Source organism: Schistocerca serialis, chromosome 3 (assembly GCF_023864345.2).
Source record: "Schistocerca serialis cubense isolate TAMUIC-IGC-003099 chromosome 3, iqSchSeri2.2, whole genome shotgun sequence".
In the NCBI taxonomy this organism is placed as follows: domain Eukaryota; kingdom Metazoa; phylum Arthropoda; class Insecta; order Orthoptera; family Acrididae; genus Schistocerca; species Schistocerca serialis.
Window position 1 is genome coordinate 420854005 of NC_064640.1, and position 26740 is coordinate 420880744.

Consider the following 26740-nt stretch of genomic DNA (forward strand, 5'->3'; position numbering starts at 1 on the left):
TTTACTTCTTTACAGTAAATATATTCAGCCATTTTAAAATCTAAAACAGGGAAATTGTTCATTAAAAAAAAAGACATCTAATCAATCCATAAATTTCTTTCCCAGATCGATTCCTGTTTCTATTCCATGACGAATTTCTGGATCAGTTTACCATGACCCATTACTTTCCACATTCTCTTTCTGAATTTCCAAGAACATCTGTTTTAGCCTTCTGTTCCTTGTAGCTTATTTACAACATTTGGTTTCATTTATGTGCTTGTCTGTCTACTGCTCAACACTTCCTGTACACGGCGAGTGGTTGTCTCTACTTGCACCTTTTTTTCACACTCCTTAATATACAAATGAATAAACTTTTGCACAAATACAAAAACAGACCACACCAATACTTTCTTGTACCAAATGTTTTAGATCATGTACTACAATTTTTACTACGTAATGTTACTTCACCCTTGACGGAAAAGCTATACATGCATTTACCTTTAAGGAAACCAAAATGCCACTACTAAATTTCATTCAATTTTACTGGTGTGGATGAGCAATTGCTGAACAATGGACTCAAAATGGGTATGGTTCTTCATCCAAATACAAGGCGCATTTGCTACACCATCTGGCCATTCTTCTACCAGGAGGATTCTGCAGCAAAGCACTATCTTTCCATATCTTCTCAAAATACAGTATTTTGACTAATAAGCAGCACTGGTCCACTGTACCAGACTAATTACTGCAAGTGCTCTTTTTCTCTTCTTTAGGGCCAGCAGCATAATATAAGTTAGATAATGACATCCATATTATGTTGTTAGTGAACCACGTTTTAACTTCACTGTTTTGATAAGATGGTAATTTAAGTAAATATATTGAAAATATGTCTGACAGCAGTTTGACATTTTAACTCTTTCAACGCTGTATGTTTACAAATATAGTATCATAAGAGTTGAACTACCAAACTGATGTCAGACACATTATTTTCAATATATTTACATAAATTACCATCTTATCTAAAACAGTGAAAGTTATAAGACAGTCCACTAACGATGTACATGGACATCACATCAGCTTAAACATACTTGAAATTTGCGATAAACGCCAAAACAGTCTGTCGTGAATAAAGATTAGTTATTATAAGCAGCTATTCCAGTGCACCTTACTAATAAAGAGTATGTGTCATTATGTGTCTCCTTGGTAATGTTGTTAAGGAATGTTTTATGGGTAGGGTGTGGATCCTGACAATTCAAAATGGTGCACATGGATAATTTCACACACTTTTTAGAAGTACAGGAAATCACAGAGAGACAGATATAAGGTGGATGCCAAAGAGTTTGCAATCATGATTCTTCAATAGATGCTTATATTCTGGCTGCCCTGTGAGCAGTTGTGAAGGTAGAAATTGATCTAGAGCAGATCAATATTTGAATGATTCTAGTTTCTTTTGAAACAAAGTTTTGAACAGCATACTCTTACACACCTATTGTGATTACTATCCCATTCTGAAATGTGCTTGTGTCACTATGCTCACTTGTAACGAAGAAAGTGCACATCATTCTTTTGCTAACAGCCCTAACAAACTTCACTCTCATTGGATGACCTGAACATGACTGCCACTTTTATTTCCAGATCAAACAGGTACAGCTATCTTCTGTCACCAGTTATGATGGTGGGCATTTACTACAACTTGCCAACCCATCGTTCACCTGTCTTTGTAACTATAAATGCTGAACTTACGATTCCTAGTACATAAAACATGGTATCCATCTACATCTACTGCTATACTTCGCAAGCCACCTTGCAGTGTGTGGTGGAGGATACTCTGTTTATCACTGTCACTTCCTCCCATTTCTGTTCCAGTCATGAATAGTTTACGGGAAAAAACAATTGCCAGTAAGCCTCTATGTGGGCTCAAATCTCTCCAATTTTATCTTCATGGTCTTTCCGAGAGATATATGTAGGAGGAAGCTATATATTTGGTGACTCTTCTAGGAAAGTACGCTCTTGGAACTTCAACAATAAACCACATCATTTAGCAGAACACCTCTCTTGCAGTGCCTGCCACTGGAGTTTGTTGATTATCTCTGTGATGTTTTCATGATTACTGAATGAATCTGTAATAAAATGTCCTCTTTTTCTTTGGATCTTATCTATTTCCTCCATCAGTCCTACCTGGTATGGCTCCCAGATTGACAAGCAATATTCAAGTATTGGTCGAACAAATGTTTTATAAGCTACTTTCTTCACTGATGGACTACATCTCCTGCGGATTCTTCCAATGAATCTCAGTGTGGAAAATGACTCATTAATGATTAATTTTATGTGGTTGTTCCATTTCAAATCAGTCCACGTGCATACTCCTAGGTATTTCATCGAAGTATCTGCTCTCAGTGTTTTTCCTGCAATTTTGTAATCATACAATAAGGGCTCTTTCTATGTATTCACAATATATTACATTTGTTTATGTTGAGGGTCAATTGCCACCCCCTGCATCAAGCATCAATCCTCTGCAGGCATTTCTGCATTTTGCTACAATTTTCCACCACTGTGACTTCCCTGTATACAACAGCATCACCCGCAAAAACCTCATGGAACTTCCAACATTATCTACCAGGTTATTTATATATATTATGAAAAGTAAAGGGCCTTTAACATTTCACTGAGCACACCGTAAGTTACTTTTATGTCTGAAGACTTCTCTCCATTCAGAATGACATGCTGTGTTCTGTTTCCTAGAAACTCTTCAATACAATCACACAGCTGATCTAATGTTCAGTATACTCATATTTTGTTCATCAGGCTGCAGTGCAAAACTGTATCGAATGCCTTCTGGAAGTCATGAAACACAGCATCTACCTGGACACCTGTATCTGCTGCTTTCTGGGTCTTGTGGGTGAGCAGAGCGCACTGGTTTCACAAGATCATTGCTTTCAGAACCAATGTTGGTTCACACGGAGATTATCAACCTCCAGAAATATCATAATAAGCAAGCATAGAACATGTTCCAAAACTCTAAAACTGACTAACGTCAGAGATACAGGCTTATAGTTCTGTTCATCTGTTTAATGACCTTTCTTGAAAATGGGAATGATTTGTGTTTTTTTTTCCAATCATCAGTGACACTTTGTTCCTACAAAGACTCACGGTACACTGCTGCTACAAGAGGGTCAAGTTCTTTCACATATTTAATGTAGAATCATACTGGTATCCTGTCAAGTCCAGTGACCTTCCCTCTGATGAATGATATTGGTTGCTTTTCTACCCCATGGACATTTATTTTGATATCAGCCATTTTGCTGTTTATGTGATGATTTGAAAGAGGCACTAAAGTGCACTCTTCCTCTGTGAAACAGTTTTGTAAAAAGACGTTTTCTGTGACAGCCTTTTTACAGCCTTTATTGTCACAGTGTGTGTGGACAGATGGCTTCGATCCATTTACCAATTTAATATAAGACCAAAACTTCTTAGAATTTTTGATCATGTCACCACTGACAAAATTTTACTTTCAAATTCGACGAATGGTTTATACATTGCTCTCTTTACACTAATTTTGGGCTTGTTTAACTTTTGTTTGTTTGTGAGGCTTTCAATATGTTTAAATTTGCAATAAAACTCTCTTTGCTTTAATAGCAGTTTTCTAATATGGCTGTTGAACCACAGCAGGTCTTTTCCATCCCTCACAACTTTGCTTGGCGCAGACATGTCTAAAGGACATTGTACAATGCTCTTGAACTTAGTCCATTGGTACTCAATGTTGTTAGAGATGGAGATGAAATTTTCATGCTGACTGCTAACATAATCTGAAGACTGCCTCTTGTATGCTGTAATGGCTTGTAATCACCAATTTCCTTATTCTATGCCGAGTCGAAAACTTTGGATCTGTTTGTTACTAACAGATCTACCATGTTATATTCACAAGTTGGTTCTCTGACTAATTAAATGCTCAAGGTAATTTTGGATAAGACACTTAGGACAATTTCAGAAAATTCTCTGTCCCTACTACCTGTCCTAATCACTTGAGTCTCCCTATCTATAGCTGGTAAGTTAAAATCTCCACCTAAAACTATGGTATGACCATGAAATTTATGGGAAATATTCTCAAAGTTTGCCCTCAACTGTTCTGTCACAACTACTGCTGAGGCGGGGGACCTACAAAAAGCATCTGATGACCGTGTTTGATTCACCTTTAACACTTGTCTTCATCAAAATTATTTTGTATTCAGAATCTGTACTAATCTCACTAGATGACAACATATTTTTTACTGCTATAAACACATTTTCAATACCAGCATTCAACCTATCTTTGCAATACACAACCCACATCGAATTTACAGTTTCATTGCTATTTACTTCTGGTTTTAGCCAGATTTCTGTCCCTGGTAATATGTGAGCAATGTTACTGTTTATAAGGGAGATTAATTCAGGGGTATTTCCACTGACGCTTCTGCAGTTAACTAATACTATATTAACATTTTCTTCCTCTGATCTGCTATGACATAAACTACTCTGAACTCAGAAGGCACCTTATCGGGATTGGGGAAGGATTTCTCTACTCTAAAAAAAACCTGCAGGTGCACACTACACGTACTCTGCTACCCTAGTAGCCACTTCCTGCGTGTAGCGATTCCTGACCTATTAAGGGGAATCCCACAATTCTCCACCTGATAGCGGTGGTTGAGAGATTTACATCGGGCACTGTCGCAGAATTTGTCTGAGCCTCTGGTTTAGACCTTTCACTCTGTTCCAGACCAGAGGATCACAATTGATTCCAGCAAAGATGTGGCACAATGATAGCTAAGCTTTCACCCAACAAGAGAGTCACAATTTGCAACTGGGTGCACCCAGTGTGCTCAATCACTGCCAGCAGAGCCTCCTCCACATCTTGGATGAGACCCTGTGGCAGGCAAACAGACTGGACACTAGCCTTCTTTACTGATCTGCCCACTATTTGCTTGAGGAGCTCCATCACCCACTTAACATTGGAGCTCCCAATGACAAGCAATCCCACCCTCTGAGCTTTTACGGACCTCTCAGGAAGATTGGTCCCAGTGCCAATGGGCATGGCGTCCTGTGCTGGCTCAGATGTACTCTCAGCAGCAGGCAATACCTCAAACCTGTTTTGAATACCCATTTTGCCTTCTGCCCAGAGATTTGCAACCCTGCCACAGTTCGCCATAATGTGTCGACTGGACAGGATGAGCAAATCTGAAGATGCTGTAGTATCAGGGATCCCAGGCGATGCTACAGACTGAAGTGTCAAAGCATTCACCTCAGTTGCCCCAATGCCACCGCAGCCCAGAGCAACAGTCTGAAGCTTGCTGACCATGGCCAACACAGCTTCCACTCTCTATAATCTTCCTAACTTGAAGATTACTGCAGTACCCTGCTATCTGCAGAGTACACTGAATGTGATGTTAGCTGTAACATTCACCATCGTCCACTTAACATAAAACAGAAGGGTCCTGGAAGTACATTTCCCAAAGTGCATCACTCAAGGCTCTGGTTTGCAATCAAATCTAAGTACACATTATAAGTTTCAACAATACATCATAATAGAAGGCGATATTTTTTTTCCCAAAGTATGACAATGGACTAGAACCATTTTCCTTTTCTGGATTATAATTTGTTTTCATATATCAAATAATTTTACAATATTTAAGTAACTTGTACATCAAACATGAGCGTGTGGATTTATGTACAGTTTATTTGTGGAATATTTTGATGGGAAGAACAACACATTACAATATTTATATCATGCTCTGCAGTACTTTTTCAACTTTATGTGCTTTAACTGGTACTAAGCGTACACAAATCAGAGTCATTCATTGTTACTAGCCCCACAACAGTATATATCCTCATTAAATACTCAATTTTTCACGGGACTTGACTTCTGATCTCTCACAATTTATTTTTACGAAACAGTAGAAAGTTTGATTTTGATAAACAAACAACAAAATATTATTTTCAAGTCCCTCATTAAGTCTATGAGAATAACTTGATCCATCCAATCACAATCTGTAACTTCATAATGGTCAATAACTTATGTAACAACCTGCAATTTTAGAAATTCTATGACACCTTTTTCTTTGCCTTTAATGAGCTGTGTTCAAGGTTCCCACTCTTTTGAAATAAACCTGTAATGGTTAACAGGCTATTAATTTAATGGACTTTCAGGTCAGTTCCTCCCTCCCACAATTCCTAATTTATCAAAACATTTTGAAGTATTATTAGCATTAATTTTAAACAGCTTTCTACACTCTGTCTTACAACATTAATAGAAAGTTCACTGTACTGCAGTAATCACTTGCTCATGTGCCACTTACATGAAATGACATACCTAATGCCTCATGCCTCCTAACTGAAACTAGTTCAACTTTGTACTTCGTATAAGCAAAAACACTCTACTACATTAATCACAAACATAAAGCAATGTGGTAGGCACTGCAGTGAGTAAGGAATAGACTGCTCAGTTTCACCAAGCAATTAAACTTAACGGACTGCAAACAACACACAAAGTTTTTCCAGCTAATTTATGCCTGTGTGTGACATTATTTCCTTCACTATAAAGAACAAAATTGGAAGTGTCTCACAGATAGAAAAATGTATTCTACGAAACAAGTACAGTCACATTGAGCTCAAGCAGGTGGTCAAAAATATGGCTCATTCCTTTATTATCATACCTTAGTATCCCACTGACATCATCCTTGGCACACGGATGGGATATGAGGATTCTGTTAGATAGCTCACCAGCTTACCAGACCTAGAAGCTACTCATTTCCCTTGTAGGACTATCTGGAAAGTGTCAAAAGTTCCCAACAGGTGCATATATTTCAGGACAGTCTACTATGCTATTCAGGTAAAAGCCAGATTTACAGAAGGGTGTACCAATCTGTGATGGCACTTGGAGGTAATTTCACAATGGTTAATAGCAATCACTTCCAACATGTACCGCAAAATTTATGTTCAGAGAAACTGTATAATGTAACAGAATAATCTATTGTAGACTCACTTTCATTTCCAAACTTATGGTGTAGGTTTCGGATTCCTCCTACTTGTCATAAATAAGTAGTTCATGTTTGCAATTAATATTAAATTTTACACTTTACAAACCAACAGCTTCATAACGTCCCATTTGTCATTATCTGCATAGATATAGTCATAGAATATATGAAATGACATTTTCTTGGCTTATGCAGAAATTACAGTACCATAAACTAAACAGGACTGTGTCAAAGATTTGACAACACTACACCACAGACATAATTTGTGGGTTATACTTACTTTTCTTTTGTACGTTGAGCCTTTTAAGTCATACTTTTGATGAAGTTTAATAGATGAAGGGAGCAGATTGTTCATAACTACTAGTCTGACATTTTTAGAATTACACTGATAACAATAAAGACCAAAAAATTTTGGTAATAGGGTCCGAGGATTCTGATTTAAGTTCTGGAATAGAAAATAAATGTAATATTAATACTTAAATCTGTCAAAGAAAACGAGAGAGAGAAAACATTTAACTTATTAACATGTTAAACACATGAAACCTATAATACAGACTCCCAAGTAAAATATTCATTAGGTTTTACTACCATGTAGTAGCCGGGAAGTAATTTCTGAAGGAATTCGCCTTCTTTATGTTGCACAGTTTTAATTATAAATTCATCATCTTCAGTGAGATAGAAGATACTCCCACTTGCTCCTGGATTCGACAACTCCCGCAGAGGGGCACTGCACATTGATATCTGGAAGTAGTAAATACAAATCCAATAATGACAGGTATAACAGTAATCACAGTTCTATAAATCATAATCTGTGTGCCACTCTGTCAACAATAAAAATACAAACAGTGACAGGTTTTCTGTAAAATAAACATGAAGAACAATCACTTCATCTTTCTAATGCCCCCACCCCTCCAGCCCAACCCTTCTCTCTCTCTCTCTCTCTCTCTCTCTCTCTCTCTCTCTCTCTCTGTCTCTGTGTGTGTGTGTGTGTGTGTGTGTGTGTGTGTGTGTGTGTGTGTGTGGGCGCGCGCGCGCGCGTTAGAGAGAGAGAAACAAGACTGTCCAAGACTTCTCATTTAATGAATGGCTGGATTCGTAGCATCTGTCGTCTTATTGCTTTCCCTCACTCATCTTGCAACATGTAAACAGTACAATCAAGGCAACACAAATGTTTCAGCATCAGAATATTTTGCTTCTAGCAGAATATTTCTCTTTTAGCAAGATCTTGCCTTCAATTGCTTCAAGTACATCCCTCTTATTAACATACATTTTACTTGTTTCACTGAATGCACATTTTCAACTAGTTTTGTTCACAAGTACCATAGCTTGGACTGCCAGGCCATTTTTCCTGATCTTCAGTCTTTTAATCCTGTGACTTAGAAATAACAAGGAAGTGTCAAACTCTTAACATCCAATCAACACTATAGTCATTAGAGACTTCAAGTGAATAGGGCCAGGGGAACGAATCTGCCATGCCTTCGTTGATGGAAACAGTCTACCATTTGCCTGAAGTGATGTATACATGATACGTCTAGAGCTTGATGACCACTCCAATAATTATTGACTCTCACTCCTCCAAATACAAGTTCACTGTCTTAAACATTGACTACATGAATCAGTTGATGTAATAGCCTGGAAAAAAATGTTGGAACCAACATGCTATCGTCAAACCACAAACAACGTCCCAGTACAAATCTGCTGCCATTCAGAGAAACAATTTCAGAGTTTCAGCTGCCAGTTACAGCTAGGATGTTACAATGCATCTGCATTCTCTTCCTAACTCTCCTGTGCTTGAGAAAGTACCACCACTGTTTTCATAAATCTCTGGCATAGTCAAAATAGCAAATAAAACTCTGAAGAGACTAAGTACAAAACCTGTTAAAATAGCATCCCCTATCTCCAGTTTACACTATCATTTACCAATCCAATCAAAATATAAAATGATAACCATTGTCTCCATTTCAAATACTTATATAAACATAGCTGAATCTGGAAATCCAACTCAGGAAAAGTGTGGCTAGATGATAACATACAACAAAGCTAGACAAGCCAACCTTACTGAAGAAATTACTATCTTCTCCCCAACTAGTTAGTAAGTAGACCAGGCATTTCACAAAACTTGAAAATCTGTGACCTATCTGTCTCAAAACTGGTTTACACAATGGGAACATCAACTGGTAAAACCAACCACTGCTCTCGTTTGAATACAAAACAAAACATCTATTTAGGATAGAAAAATCTATTAAAATATGCCATATTGAATATGCATACCAAAAGCTTTGTCGCAGCCTCACCACTGATGCAGGAAGTTGTACGTCAGAAGGCTATGTCTGATTTGTATATGTGTGAAAAGACTGTTTGCCAACTTACTGGAAGGAAGTTCACCACAGGTCTTAGCATCATCACCAGCTGCATCTTGCTGTTTATCACTACCCGTCATTAGACTGTGTGTTTCAATTATGAAGGGACAGCAAGCACGCAGAAAGCATGTTGTGTCCCTGAATTTTCATATGTCCTGGTGCCCAGAAGAATGAAATCACCTTCCTCAGTCTTTATTACTATAGGTAGGAGTCATGGATGTTCTGGACTTTTTTGTCTGCTGTGTGAACACACTGTAAAATCTGAAAGGTGCTCTGGGAGACCAAACCAATCAGGAAAAGCATGGTATGAAATGCTAGTGATTTTAAACAGACAAGAAGAAGTATACCTAATGCACCATAATGAGCTACTATCAGAGAGAAAGTAGTGGCTCTGTGGCCTCAGTAAAGGATGGTTGTTGGGATGATCCTCTTGCACCTTTGGCCAGCATAATCCCAAAATGATGGACGGTGTCAATGATGACTTATGAATGTCTCACTTGTCCATAAACCTCTGGCCAACATTCTAGTTAGTTTCATACAAAAGCATTATTACACTGGAGAAGAAGAATCCCACTTGTTTCCCATGACCTGTGGCTAAAGTATGGCAACATGTGAGGATCTTGCCATCACATTAGTTGAAGGTTTCACTGTCAGCTTGGAGTCAATAAAGAGGACCAGAAACATAGCTGAAACTTTAAGAATAGTGTCATTAATTTGTAGCTAATTTGTAGATATGCAACTGGTTTGATGAATATCTGAATACATTGTGCTAAACAGTAAATGCTCCACATAACTTCCCTAATGTTGGGTTTTCCCCCATGAAAGCATAATAGATCATTTAATGTTCTTAATATACAAAAACAATTTATCAGATAGCATCAGCAACACTACAGCATGCTTCGCTGACAAGGCTGAAATCTACAGCACAGCATAAACATTAGACCATCCTTAATAAGGAAATACAGAAGACTTGGACAAAATTCCATTTTGTGTAATATACAGAACCTCTCTTAGTATGACAAATGCAAGATAATGTGCACAATGAAGACAAACAACTCAATTGTACCTGATTATAAGATTATTGGTGAACTTCTGGAACATGTCAAAACATTTAAATATACAGGGGTAATACTAAGATGCAATATGAAATGGGATGACCACACAAGACCAGTAGTAGCAAAGACAAATGGAAGATTTACATTAGCAGGAAAGGTTTTGGGAAAATGCAGTGGATTTGCAAAGGAAATCACTTACAAGACATTAGTGTGACCAGTTCTAGATTTTCATTCCCGTGTTTTGAGTCTTTATCAAACAGGCATGACAACAGACATAGAATGAACTCAGAGAAATGCTGTTAGAATCTTAACAGGTTGGTCTAGTACCCATACAAAAGTGTAACAGAAAAGACTAAAACTGAAATGGGAATCCTCGGAAGAAAGACAGTTTACTTCTTACAAAACCCTTTCTGATAAATTTAGAAAACTGTATTCGAATACCACTGTGTGACCATTAAGCTGCCACCATTGTACACTTCACGTGGAGGTCATGTAAATAAGACATGGAAGATTAGGCTTGTCCAAAGGCATATACACTATCATTTTCCCCTCAATGCATGAATGGGATAGGACAGAACAAAGCTGGAAAAGTTAGGTCCACATATTTTGACTCTCATTAGATTAATATGTTAAGGACTATGAATAGTTATAATATGCTTAGATTATATTAAGAGATAGATTGAGACTTGAGATCAGCTTAGTATAGAAGGAGATGGTGTCATTTACCATGATCCAAATATGCAACATGACTGTGGCACACTATCTGTAGACTCCATACTGAATAAACTCACATACTGCACATCAACATGCAGTTTGGGAATCACTTTGCAAGATCGTAATCGTTATATCACTTTTCTTCGCACTTTCACTGTTAGTTTCAGACATTCTGTTGAATAAAATATAGAAGCTGTGCAGGGTCAAATTACACAATGAAATTAAATCACAAATGTTTTGTTACCAACTGCAACAGACAATGGTATTCAGCACACAATGTAGCAGAACAATAAGGAAGAATAGAAGAAATGGGCAATCTCATTTTCTGATTCAATCATTCACTCCGTTATTCTAACCAAGCTCTTGTTTCCTTTTATCTTCATTTACTTTGGAAAAAAAAGACAGATGCACTTTTGAAGTTAAAACCATGATGGAATTCACTGTAAGGAAGCTGTTCTATTAAAAGACACCAGACTGAACAGTTATACCAACTGAGCAGAGCTAAGCTATCGGAAACACACAAGGCAATTAACACCAAATACAGCACTGCAGTTGTTAATCTAAGAAAAACAGGGCAAAAGCAATATTACGTAGCTTTATCACTAAACTTACCAAAAAATCATCTGGTTGAATGCCAAATAAGTCTCGAAAATATCTAAATGCTATTGGTGCGTATGTACGAAATCTGAATTCAGAATAATGATGAGCAGGGGTGTGATTCGATCCCTCCGAAGGAAAATTTGTAGTTTCTACAGTCATAAAATCCTGCATTAGTAAGTCTCGTTCTGGTTTAGATGCCAAACCACCAACTGCGTGCTGAATGCCAAGTTGGATAGACCCCATGATCTGGGTTGTTTGTATCTAAAAAGTAGAACAGTTAGAAAATAAAAGTTATGCATACAAATGACTACAGATAATTGTCATAATAATCATGACAGATTCATTAAACATTAGTTACTGCAAAACATGTTGCTCTTTGCAAGAAATTTGGTCATAATGAATTATGAATAAATAAATAAATCAATAAATAAACAAATAAATAAAGTCTGGGACAGTCTGAAAATGCACTGATGACAATAAAACAAAGTTCAGCGATGATATAAACAGTTCAACTTAACAACTACATACCTAACTGCAAGCTATGTTCCTGATGTTGTTGACAAGAGTGATAAGATGTTGAAAGAGCCCTTCCATTTTACTGGGAACATTTTGAGAAAGTGAAAGAAAAGCGAAATCACACCATTTAACGGGCACAACACAGCCATAAAAACTCCCATTTTACACTGCGTTGCACATTGATATGAACATTCCCAACATATCAATGCATACATATTACTGCTCCCCATGAATAACAGATCTGTGCCCTATTCAAGAGCACAGTTTTCATTTTTCTGAACAGTTCAATGCAGTCAGTTTTACAAGCTCTGCACAATGTAAACATCAGTAAACCATAACAAATATGGAAGAAACGAGGAAAAATGCTTGACAGTACTTATTCTCAAATATGGAAGAAACGAGGAAAAATGCTTGACAGTACTTATTCTATCTTTCTCCTTACTTCACAAAAACTACCTACACATGTGATGGAAGCCCTGTTACATTTTGATTTGCCATAGATTATATTACACATGTCTCACAAACAGTGTATCAGAGTCTGTTGATAAAATGTTTGTTCTATTAATTATTATGATATTTAGCATACTATTAACAACAACAAAAACAGAAACAACAACAATCTAAATTATACAGTTCAGAAATTCAAGTATCTTTAAGACATTCAAACAACAGACTAAGTAAAGGAACTAATGCCATTAGAACCCGAAAGATTAAGACTGTGTGCCAAATGTCCAAGGACATCTATAATGAAGCATCAATCTCCATTAATGCCAAAATCAGGCATTATAACACTGTGATAAGTTTTCATGCCCTAAGAGCAGCAGAACACAGTTTTACTTGATGTGGGTGAAATAGAGAAAATACATGAAAAAAAATAGTAAACAGAAAAATCATTCAAAAATTCAGGGGCTGAAAACAGATGAATATGGGAAATACAGTGTGACCCATAAGGAATGGTCAATATTCATGGATGTTACAGGAATGATAATTCAATGTAAAAAAAGTCTAGTAAATATGGGCTCTAAAAGGTGTACCTGAAGAGCTGTGAGCACCTTTTCACTAGAAGATTTGTGTTTCACTATAAGGTGTTTTAAAGTCCATGTTCAGTAGACTTTTTTTGCTTCATATGATCATACTTGCCACATCCCTGAATACTGACCATTCCTCCTGGGACATCCTGTATGGACATATACTAAGGAACAACAAGGAACTCTACAGAAAATTATTTTATGTTGAAAATGCACTCACTTACTACATTTGTGAAATACTGTCTAATGATGATCAGCACTATTTGTATGATTTTACTATTACAGAGATGAATTTTATTTTTCATTGGTGGCTTATAGCTACAATTTTAACATACCTCTGCAACATTATCTAACCAGTACAATTATTGATTCTTCTGAAGAAGACTACTACAGACATCGAAACCGAGGTTAGACCTTTCTTTCAATTTCTGCAACTGATTGGCTGTATTTCACTATACACTCATGGAGATTTCATTCTACAGCTGCTGCATCCAATCACATTCAAAATTTCAAAATATAATGCAGAATTAATATTTGTATTGTATTACAGTATTTACGGTGGAAATGAGTGCCACAGTGTTTAATATGAGAACAAAAAGAGATGAAAGTACGCATTTACACCAAAATTTATAAAAACAGTTACTTATTAAATATGCTGAAGGAGAAATGAAATGGGGGCAGGGCTTGACAATAATGAATTCTATATGGTGAGATCAATAAATATCATTTTAAAAGGATACACGTGAATAAATTAATTACATTTTTTGTTGTAAGACATGATTAAGTCTTGATCATAGGAAGGAGAAACATTAGTTTAAGTTGAGAGCATTGCACAGTCCATTACAAAATGTAAACATTTTACACTGATTTGTAATGCAAAAAGTTAATGTACTGGCAGAAACCAAAACAAAATAATTAATGCAGTTTTGGGAGACAAAAACATAGCTGCAATAATGGAAGGCGAGTATAAACAGTTAAGTCCCTATGGAATAAAACTAATGTACTAACAATGCCTGAAATTCAATAAACCAGAAACACAATACAGTGGACTAAAACTCTTTTCATATTCTCATACTTTTCAGTGCTCCGCATTCTGAAATTCGCTTTTGTCTAACACTTGGCAGATATTAAATAAACTGTGGGCCACATTCAAGAAATCACATACTCAATTTTTCCTTACAATGGTACTCTGTTTATACATTTACTTGACATTTTCGTGGTTATGGTACACTTATTACAGAAACAACACTTACTTTTGGCTTAAATCACATAACTCACCTTTTTGTATGTAATTTCTCCACCAACACCAACACGCCTGTGTCCGATTTTTCTCTCTCTTTCTGATTTATGTCGGCTAATCCCAATGGAAGGTTTGGAACTGCTTGTACCGGCAGCCTCCGATGGGGGCTACAAGCCACAAGAAAAGATAATTAGTCAAGTGTTATAATACGTTTTGAAATGAGAAATAAATTAAAATGGTGTACAAGCTGACATCACATACACTTACAAACTTCAACACTGTCCAATGAAAACAATTATTCACAACTGAGGAAGAGAAATAATCACCAAATGGTACCACTACTTTTTTTAAGACTGCACTCCTGTTCCAGTACACATTTGAAAAGCTATAAACTGATATGTGTAATGAACTCGGGATCTTAATAATAAAAATAGAGACCTGAAAAAAATCTGTAGCTACTAGTGATGATGGAGGTCGTAGCCGAAGTAGTAGTATACACAACAACAAGGGCGATGAATTAACTGCTGGTATTCATTAATAATGGATTTGCAAAATTTGGTGTAAATACTTCAGCCAACATTTACTGTAAAATGTCAAAGTGGTTAAGAAGTAAAAAAATCATGAAGCAAAGACAGTTGTTTCAATACAACAAAGGTCTGCCCAAGTGCACATCAAAATTTCTACTCAAAAGTAAACACAAATGAACAAGTCACTTGAACACTTGGCATATATCATCATCAATACTTGTGAAGAATATAAATAGTATGCACACTTCTACACTTGCTACCTCTTTTGTATTTACATATTACTCCATTTGAACACACTACTGCACACAGCAGAGTTTGGCAATGGCAGGGTCAATGAACTACAACTTTTTAATGTTTTTACTGAGAAGTAATTGCTGAAGTTCACTGCAACCACATGCATAACTTTTCTAACATCTGTCTCAATGAGAATATCTTTCTCCAATCACCAATCCTTAACTAGATGGATAACATGCTGGTCTTCTGTGATCTTCTCTGGATGATTTGTTTCCTCATTTTATTAACAGAAATAAGAAATACTGAGCCCACTGACACACTACGTGCCCAAAAACCTCCAGATGTCTAGTGCTGTTTGTTTCAAAGATGTCACTGCTTTCATCTTCAAGGCAAGCTTTCTATCTATCTGACAGAATACGGCCACACAGTAAAATGAGAAATTCAGGCCCTCACATAGGTATTTGTCCATCTTCATCACACTTTCTGTAAACTGGAAGATTAAGTAACAAAATACTAGTGCACTGTACCTATGAAGGCTTGTAGTGTACAAATGTAGATGTAAATGGTCCACTGTGAAAGATGAAGGGTTCAAACAGATGCCTATGTATCAAATGTCAAGAATCTTTCTGTTTGACTTCTTTATCCATCTGATGTAATGAGCCATATTTCTGTTCTTATTTGGGGTTTTTCAGTCAGTCATCTCACTGCCAGCCACTTAAAACTGATGGTACCTAATCAGCTAGAAGTATTCCATTCAATAACCACAGCTCTATTTATGTGTTGATACTTCTTATCAACAGTCCTAATCATAATAGCAATTATCCTCAGTTACTAACTAGTCTAACTGGGTTTCTCCAATTTCTTCAGCATGGCTGTTATCAGCATCTTTTTGTTATTTGAGTCTGTTAACCTATATACTTAAAGGCCCATTTCTATTTTATTCTGTGAACACAGCCTCTCACTATCAGAGCCTGTTGCTTTGGCACTTGTGTAATGTTGTACATAGTCCCTTCATCATATACACACAACAACAAAAGTTTTGCATCAACCCAGTTCCCAGAACTTCTGCAGATAGATGTTGAATGTGGATACTGCATCACAGACACAGTCCTTTTGACTGTTGTGAGATGTCACTAAACCTTCCCAAAGATGCACGCAGCAACATGCCAAATGGACCACTCTGGATTGGCATCACACACTCTTCACTGATGAGTGCCACATGTGACTTCAACCAGACAATTGTTGGAGACGTGTTTGGAGGAAACCCGGTCAGGCTGCACACCTTAGACACACCGTCCAGCGAGTGCAGCAAGGTGGAGGTTCCCTGCTGTTTTGGAGTGGCATTATCCGGGGCCGACGTATGCTGCTGGTGGTCATCCATATCGGCAGCATATTGACGAGGCATTCATATTCATGGATGACAATTCGTGCCCCCATTGTGCACATCTTGTGAATGGCTTCCTTCAGGATAATATCATTCAACTAGAGTGGCCAGCACGTTCTCCGGAAATTAACCCTATTGAACGTGCCTGGGATAGATTGAGAAGGGCTGTTTATGGACAACATGACCCACCAACTACTCTGATGGATCTATGTCAAATTGCCGTTCAGAAGTGAGACAATCTGGACCAACTGGATATTAGAGGTACTGATGTGTACAGCAATCTGGACCACCGCCTCTGAAGGTCTTGATGTATGGTGGTACAACATGCAATGTGTGGTTTTCATGAGCAATAAAAGGGCAGAAATGATGTTTATGTTGATCTCTATTCCAATTTTCTGTACAGGTTCCATAATTCTCGGAACCGAGGTGATGCAAAACTTTTTTTTTGCTGTGTGTAATTACACCACAACAGACTTTGGAAGTGAGACAGTCTAACCTTGTCACTGTTTATATTTCTCAACAATTACTTTTGACCCATTTTTGGCACTGTCCTGCTGTTTTATCATATACGTCCACTAACAAACTGCAGTTCTTGTATTAAATTATAATTTCTCTTTTCACAATTTTTGTATTAACAGAGACAGGAGGAGGGATGCTGGGGGAGGGGGGGAGAGGGAGAGAGGGGGGGGGGAGAGGGAGAGGGAGAGAGAGAGAGAGAGAGAGAGAGAGAGAGAGGGGGGGGGGGGGTGACACACACACACACACACACACACACACACACACACACACACACATTCAGCTTATAGGTGGTTAATGCAGCAGTTTGGAAAAGAAGTGTTGATACTACAAGCAATATACAACTAGTATTGTAATTTCCTTAAATCATCAAGTGAAAATGAAGCCTGCAACACACAATGTGTGAAACAGCCAAGTTAAGTTTTAGGATGGAATGGAATGTGGTTTTTAGAGACAGCAGTTAGCTTGTAATAAAATAAGGACATGATGGCAGACTTTCTGACATGGAGGACATTGGTACCAAAATACATTCTACATGATTCTTTTGTGGATGATTTAAGGATTACTAGCATAAGAAAGGAAAATGATGGCACACTACAAGCGGACACTGCATTTCCCCTTTAACAAAATATGCCCGTGGCAAGGAAAGCAAAAGATTAGCAATGAATCTAGAAACATAGCGGGTATTTACAGAAGGCACTTGCCACTTTACATCAACTACTCCTTCCACCCATTCCCAACTGGAAAAAAAACAACAACTCTGCAAAGTATCTGTCTTCTCAGAATGTTCTAAATAATTGTGTAAATTTATTTGCTGTTGCAACAAAGATCTACTTGTTAAGTGAATGTAATACTATTTGGAGAACCATACGACCCACCTAGGGCTTTGAACTTTAGGGTCAGAGTTCACTGTAGTTCTATGAGAAAGGAGCGACTAATGTTTGGAAGTTGTACAAGTTTAACCACTTGTTAGTGTTTCATCTTGCAGCCCCCTATTATCTCAGCACACTGCAACCCATAATGCTAAGGTTCAGCAACACCCACAGTTTCTAGTAAAAAACCAAGAGCCGTCTCTGTAGAAGATGATACTTCACTGCTAAAGAGAAACGTACAGGATGTCCACAGTAGTCCGAGACTATTTTGCCATCCTACTCAAGCCAGTTTGAGGTGATCACTACCTGGAGGCATGCAGAGCCAAAAGGAAAGTTGAGGCTCCCCTCCTAATCCTCACAATTTAGTTTCTTTTACAGTCCTGACAGTCATGTTAACTACACGGAGTCAGCTGGTATCACAAAATTCCTGTAATATTACTTGGCTCATACATCCTAATTCATCTATCACATTGTCATATTACACCATCTATTTCGATTTCTTCACTACTAATTCTTTAATTAATCAACTGTTTAAACAAAAGTATTTTGAGCAAGAAAACTGAATATCTAGATTATGAATTCCAGTCACATGGGTGCCCCATCTTAAAAGGAAGTTAGGAAATGAAATGTAAGAAAGGGAAACAACTGTTAATTACCATAACCTATGAAAAATGACAAGGTATGGAGACACACACACACACACACACACACACACACACACACACACACACACACACACACACACACATTCAGATTATAGACGGATAATGCAGCACAGTTAGGACAAGAAGTATTGATGCTATGAGCAGTATACAACTAGTATTGTAATTCCATTATATTTAACAGCTGGCAATGTATGTGGTGAATGATTACTGATTGTGCATTCAGACAACAGTGGGTCTACCAACTTATGTATTTGCAATACATTATATTTGTTGAAGTTGAACCTCAACTGTAGGTCTCTGCACCAATCACAGGGCCAGCGCAGGTCTTTTTGTGTTTGATACAATTATGTAATGCCAAGGCTGCCCTACACACAAAGGTGTCTTCAGTGAACTGCCCCACTGAGTTTCCAATGGCAGCTGCCATTTATATAGATATATGATATATGATTGAAGTTACTTTCTCGCCATTAACAATGATGTGGCAAGTTCTTTTTGTAAAAAAAATCTTCATTCGCAAAGCTGGTCCCCTATTCCACAAGCTTGTGCATGAAAATATGCTAATGTAGGGAACACTTTCCGGAGGTCAAGAGACGTGGCATCAGTGAGGGCTACCCTATGGCTCTCAGAGAACAGAACATGATGAAATTCACTAAACTGCTGTTTGTGGAATTCAAGTACATTTCTACAAGAGGATTTCAGTCTCCAGTAATATCACAATACACAAGTATAAAACATGTCCCATAATTCTATAACAGATTATTGGTGATGTAGGTCTACAGCTGCGTGCATCTATGCAACGAGCATCTGAAAAGATGGGACTGTGTCTTTCTCTGGTAAGTTTAACCACTTAACACTGCTGTGACTCATCATAAATTGCTGTTAAGCTGCATGTCCACTAGCAAGTAAACTTCTGCATGTCCCTTGCAGAAGCTATCTCTGCAAAGTTATTTGTTGCGGAAACACCCTCAGCAAGTTGACTTTCACAAGTTCTGTCTACTTGCAGAAGCAACTCCAGCAAGTTAGTGGAAACAGTCTTGCATCCTCAAATTTGTCAGATGCTGAAAGTTTTTCTCAAATTTACAGAAGTGTTGCGTGTTCAATACCAGTACGACAATGTCCTTGTGGAAGAGGAGATTGTTGCAGAGACAGATGAATCCAAACAAATGTACCAATGGAATCCATGAACATATATATTTTGTCACCATCAGGCCAAGGAAATGAGAAAAAATTAACCAATTACTTTGTTTCACCAGAAGGGAAAGTAGCATGGCAGTAGAGGTGACTTTAAATTTTAGTTGACTTTTAACCTTAGCGCAAACATAAATGCCTGTGTGGGGTTGCTGGTCCCCCATCAGGCACCTCCTGAAGTGGTGGATTGGGGAACATCCTCCACATATGGAGGGTACCAGGGAAATAAAATACTTGGGGGGGGGACCAAAACCAGAGGAGCCTCCAACCATCAACTGCTGACTTGCAGTCAGTAGAGGGATCTACAAAGGCTAAGGATGTTCCCCTGAAAATGGAACCAGCTACCCAGCAAGCTGTAAGAGGCAACCCCTCAAATGGTTGGGCGGAAGATTAACAATCTTTCCCTGTAAAAATCACTTGTTGTGAATGCTAACAAAGGAATAACCCAGACAGATAGTTTGATCATGACCCCAGCAAACAAATAAAGGATAAGAGACATGTACAAAGAAACATGGAATGTGCGGAGCCTATACCAAGCTGGAGCCTACGGCAGCTGCTTCAGTAACTAAACAATTAAAGTATAAAACTATTGGCTCTCCAGGAAATTGGGTGGAAGGGAAAAGACATAATGGACTCAGGAAATTTCACAATTGCTTTAGTGGCGGGAGGACAAATACCTTTGGTACAGTTTCGTGGTTGCTAAAGGACTGAAACATGCTGTAATGCACTTCAAACCAATTGATGAACAGATGTCCATATTAAGATTAAGGGGAAAATTTTTCAACATAATTATAAATGTACATGCACCCACAGAGGAGGTAGATGAACAACAGAAGGATGAGTTTTGTAGCAAAGTAGAGCAGTTGTATGATCAGGCTCCTAAACATGACGTTAAGATCTTAATAGGAGACTTGAATGCAAAAATAGGAAAAGAAGAGGCTTATCAGCCAATTATAGGAAGAAATAGCCTCAATGAAATATCAAATTAGGGTTGTGGATTTTACTATAAGTAAAAACATGACTTTCAGCAGTACATGGTCTCCACACACCAATATACACAAAGAAACATAGATGTCACCAGATGGACAAACTAGAAATCTGATAGACCATATATTGAATGACAGGAGACACGGATCAGACATAATGGATGTTAGGAGCCAATGTGGAGATGACTGCAATTCAGACCATCATCTAGTGAGAATTAAGTACAGGCAAAGGATCTCACTAAACAGAAAGGCCACAAACAGAAAAGTTTTGACAAAAAACTAAAGTCAGAAGAAATACGGAGAGCATATCACGCAAAAATAGAAGAGGGGATTAAGAATGATACTGACGCATCAAATGAACATACAGAAATAATGTGGAAACAATGTAAGACTGCAATTCTCCAGGCAGGTTTTGGGACATGTACAGGCTCAAATGAAGGTAGATTGGTTTGATGAAGAATGTATGAGAAGAATTGAGGAGTGTAACACAGCATGAATGTAATTATTTCAGAGAAGAACTAGAGCAAATCTGAATGAACATAATGAGAAGTGCCGTGTAGCTAAGAGGGTTTGCAGAAAGAAGAAAAGAGCACTAGAAAAGAAAAAATGGAAGAAATTGAACAGCTAGGAGAAGAAAAGCAAGTACATGAAATGTATCAAAAGATTAAAGAAGGAAAGGCTGGGTTTCAAGTCAGAACATATACACTCCTGGAAATGGAAAAAAGAACACATTGACACCGGTGTGTCAGACCCACCATACTTGCTCCGGACACTGCGAGAGGGCTGTACAAGCAATGATCACACGCACAGCACAGCGGACACACCAGGAACCGCGGTGTTGGCCGTCGAATGGCGCTAGCTGCGCAGCATTTGTGCACCGCCGCCGTCAGTGTCAGCCAGTTTGCCATGGCATACGGAGCTCCATCGCTGTCTTTAACACTGGTAGCATGCCGCGACAGCGTGGACGTGAACCGTATGTGCAGTTGACGGACTTTGAGCGAGGGCGTATAGTGGGCATGCGGGAGGCTGGGTGGACGTACCACCGAATTGCTCAACATGTGAGGCGTGAGGTCTCCACAGTACATCGATGTTGTCGCCAGTGGTCGGCGGAAGGTGCACGTGCCCGTCGACCTGGGACCGGACCGCAGCGACGCACGGATGAACGCCATGACCGTAGGATCCTACGCAGTGCCGTAGGGGACCGCACCGCCACTTCCCAGCAAATTAGGGACACTGTTGCTCCTGGGGTATCGGCGAGGACCATTCGCAACCGTCTCCATGAAGCTGGGCTACGGTCCCGCACACCGTTAGGCCGTATTCCGCTCACGCCCCAACATCGTGCAGCCCGCCTCCAGTGGTGTCGCGACAGGCGTGAATGGACGGACGAATGGAGACGTGTCGTCTTCAGCGATGAGAGTCGCTTCTGCCTTGGTGCCAATGATGGTCGTATGCGTGTTTGGCGCCGTGCAGGTGAGCGCCACAATCAGGACTGCATACGACCGAGGCACACAGGGCCAACACCCGGCATCATGGTGTGGGGAGCGATCTCCTACACTGGCCGTACACCACTGGTGATCGTCGAGGGGACACTGAATAGTGCACGGTACATCCAAACCGTCATCGAACCCATCGTTCTACCATTCCTAGACCGGCAAGGGAACTTGCTGTTCCAACAGGACAATGCACGTCCGCATGTATCCCGTGCCACCCAACGTGCTCTAGAAGGTGTAAGTCAACTACCCTGGCCAGCAAGATCTCCGGATCTGTCCGCCACTGAGCATGTTTGGGACTGGATGAAGCGTCGTCTCACGTGGTCTGCACGTCCAGCATGAACGCTGGTCCAACTGAGGCGCCAGGTGGAAATGGCATGGCAAGCCGTTCCACAGGAGTACATCCAGCATCTCTACGATCGTCTCCATGGGAGAATAGCAGCCTGCATTGCTGCGAAAGGTGGATATACACTGTACTAGTGCCGACATTGTGCATGCTCTGTTGCCTGTGTCTATGTGCCTGTGGTTCTGTCAGTGTGATCATGTGATGTATCTGACCCCAGGAATGTGTCAATAAAGTTTCCCCTTCCTGGGACAATGAATTCACGGTGTTCTTATTTCAACTTCCAGGAGTGTACATGTGGAAACAAAGAAGGGGATTCGATAGGGGAGTGTAGAACCCACACTGGAGGAAGACATACAAGCCATTAAGACCTTAAAAAATAATAGGGCACCTGGAGAAGATCAGATCCAGACAGAACTTCTCAAATATGGTGGGGAAGCATTGTGGAAAGCAATACATAAAGTAATACTGAACATCTGGCAGGAGGAGAGCATGCCAATGGAGTGAAAAATGGCTATTATGTGCCCCATACATAAAAAAGGAGATTAAAAACTGCCAGAATTACCGAGGAATATCCCTGCTAAATACTACATATAAAGTGTTCTCCAAGATCCTAATTAGGAGGCTTACTACCTATGTGGAAGAGAGAATTGGAGACTATCAGAGTGGCTTTAGAAGAAATAGGTCAACAACTGACCAAATATTCACAATATGCACACTACTTGAAAAATGTTATGAACATCAAATAAAGATAAATCAGGCCCATGACAGTATCTCAAAAGTGACATTGCAGAATGCGATGGAAGAGGCAGGAATACCTAAGAAGCTCGTTAAACTTACTACGATGACCCTCAGTGAAACTGACTGTAAAGTAAAAATATAGGGCGAAATCTCCAGAGAAGTGGAAGTGAAGAAGGGACTGAGACAGGGTGACAATATCTCCTCACTGTTACTCAACCTCTGCCTAGAAAAAGTCATAAGTCAGATAGAGATAAACAGAGGAGGAACCAGTTTTAATCATTCACTGCAGTACCTGGCCTACGCTAATGATGTGGTATCATTCGCACAAAACACCGCTGTGCTGGCTGATGCCTATCAACAACTAGAGAGACGTGCAAGGGAACTGGGCCTGGTAGTCAATGTCGAAAAGACCAAATACATGGCAATGACCAACCAGCGAAACCTACCAAATCTCAGAATAGCCAACAAGGAGTTTGAAAGGGTGAGAGACTTCAAGTACCTCGGATCGACTATCGCAGACACAAATAACATCAGCAGTGAGGTGAAAGCTAGAATAGCAGCAGGCAACAGATGCTACTTTGCCACACTACCCACTTCTATCAGGAAAATCTAAAATCCTCATTTACAAAACAATTATGAGACCAGTTGTTATGTAAGGTGCCCAGACATGGATCATGAGTGCAAATGAGGAAAGGATCCTTAACATTTGGGAGAGAAAGGTTCTGCATAAAATATATGGCCCAATATACAATCAAGAAGATTGGTGCATCTGTACAAATGCAGAATTAGAACAACTTTTCTAAGAACCTTACACTGTCACTACCATTAAAATAAGAAGACTGCGATGGGCAGGACACGTGGTCAGACTGGAGGAAGACAGAACATGTAAGAAGATTTTTGATGGTAAGGCTGGAGGCAGACGATAGAAGGGACATCCCAGAGAGAGATGGGTGGATGGAATTGAAGAGAACATGAAAAAGCTGGGTATCAGAGGATGGAGATGGAAAGCCATGGACCAGATAGAATGGCAGGATATTGTGACACAGGCCAAGGCCCTCCAAGGGCTGTAGAGCCAAGCCGAGCAGCAGTAGTAGTAGTAGTAGTAGTAGTAAACATAAATGCATTATGTTTGTAACAAATAATGCCTGCAGAAATTGAAGAGTAATTAAAATACAATCTCTTAGTGATGTAGCTTACAGCATTTTTGTATCCTGTTTTTGAATGCATTACCTTTGTAATAAAAGTAATAAATACGATTTACAAAAGTTGAAGAATAATTTAAAGATGATTTCTTGGTGATACAGCTTGTAGTATTTTTGTGTCCCGGTTCGGAACATTTCGTTGTTCAATACACAAGAGATTTTTGAAAACTGCATATGACATTCTCATGAAGTTTTTAATCTGAGAGAAATCCTCTAATTTTAATTCATTCAATAGTGATTCTTGATAAATATCTACACCTCTGTATCCATTTCTTCGCCCAAACATTTCTTTTTCCTTAGCTTTTTGATTTTTGTCACAAATTTTCTTCAGCAGCAACAACAAATCATCTTGCCCAAGTGACTTCCATAAGTAAACTTGTGCAAGTTTTCATTCTAGTATGAACACCACAGCAAGTGCTTGGAGAAGTTACTTGCTGAAGGACATGTACCTTTACAATGGCGACAAATTCTTTCACGGAATGTATATAGAACTGTACAGGTATCTCATCAGGTCTACCACCTTTTCTCTGCAGATGAATTTTAGTTGATTTCTTACATCACTGTCTCAATATTTATTATTCTCACATAGGAGCAGCAACTGAAAGAAGGAACTATAGCAAGATTTTGCTCTGTGAAACAATTTTGTAAGAGTGAATTCAGTATTTCAGTTTCAGTACCAGTGCATCACAGACAGTGTGCATAGATGAGTGTCACCCATTTAGTGAATTTACACAAGAAAAAATTGCTTAAATTTTTTCCAGATTGGCAGATAGAAACATACTTTTGAATATACTGAACGCCTATCTCTATGCTCTCTTTGTGCTCATTTTGGTTTCATTCAGATTTTGTTTGTGAAATGTGTTTTGGCTTTGTTTACATCTACAATGAAGTTGTATCTCTGTTTTTCCTGGCTACTTAACCACAGCTGACTTTCCCCATTCTACACAACCTTGATCAGCATGTTTCTGCCTAAGACGCTGGTGAATACTCTTAAATTTTATATAAAGATACCACACATTTTCAGTCCCAATGATGAATGTTTGAGGTTACCTGCTCAGGTAATCTACAAGGTAATCTTTCGAGTTGACATGGGTCATTATTTATCACCTACACAGTGCCATAGACAACACAGACTTGCATGGTGTAGATACAGAGTCAACTGGGACTCTAAGTGGCATTCTGTGGTGTTCAGCAATGAGTCTCACTTCTATCTGTGGTAGTCAAATTGACACTAGGGTGGCCATAGATGATCTGATGAAATGTGACAGGAAGCAGTGATTCTTGATACCCACACCTCTCAAACTCCTAAAATTATCGCGTGGGGAGCTGACGGATATAATAACAGAACTGATGTAGTAATTGTTGAATGTTCACAAGTTTGTACAAAGAATGGTAACACTTTTTGTTATATCCCTTAAGATAAAATAACCAAATGCCATATTCCAGCAGTTAATTCAACAAACAACTTGAGGAATGGCCTGCCCAATCCCCTGACTTGTCATCCACAGAGAATGTCTGGGGTGCAATGGGATTTGTGCTTGTGGGGATCACATTTCATACTGATGTTGATGACAGACATCAGTTACAAACTGAATCAAAGTTTAATCATTTAACAGTAATTATGTGATGAATATCTCCACAAGTTTGACAAATATCAGAGTGATGCTTCATGGTATACTTTTTAAATTTCCACCACTTTATTTTCCTGAGAGACTCAATTACTCATCTAACATGGAGTTTCAGTTACGATCCAGTTAAAAATGTACGACTTTTCAATCATTTTCTTGAAAGAAAAATACCTGACTACACTAAATTTTTTTCTTTGCCTGAGAGCTGGGGGTGGGGGGTGCATGGCCCTCTTTGTCCAAATGTACTGCCTAACAATGGGCAGCAACTCATGTATGGACTTTATTTGTAAGAGGACGGTGCCATGCAACGAGTACCAACATGAGTCTTCCATCCAGGAATTTGTGACCCCACCACTGTCTGTCATACATCCTCAGGTGAGAACAAACTGGCAAAGGCATATTATAAGGGGCAGCAACATGCAATGCTGGAGCCACTATTGGTACCACAACCATTGCCTCATGTGCTTC

The 26740-nt window shown here is 38.9% G+C and overlaps 1 protein-coding gene across 9 annotated transcripts in view; it reads right to left on the reverse strand.

Moving 5' to 3' along the window:
* The window catches only part of LOC126470298 (phosphatidylinositol 4-phosphate 5-kinase type-1 alpha), a 311070-nt gene that overhangs the window by 257620 nt on the left and 26710 nt on the right, over nt 1-26740 (reverse strand). For all 9 annotated transcript variants that reach the window (XM_050098063.1, XM_050098062.1, XM_050098064.1 and 6 more), the window contains exons 3-6: nt 14535-14663; nt 11725-11973; nt 7572-7724; nt 7264-7428 (exon numbers count right to left, since the gene is read on the reverse strand). In XM_050098063.1, coding sequence (XP_049954020.1) covers nt 7264-7428; nt 7572-7724; nt 11725-11973; nt 14535-14663 — 696 coding nt within the window. The remainder of the gene's footprint in view (nt 1-7263; nt 7429-7571; nt 7725-11724; nt 11974-14534; nt 14664-26740) is intronic.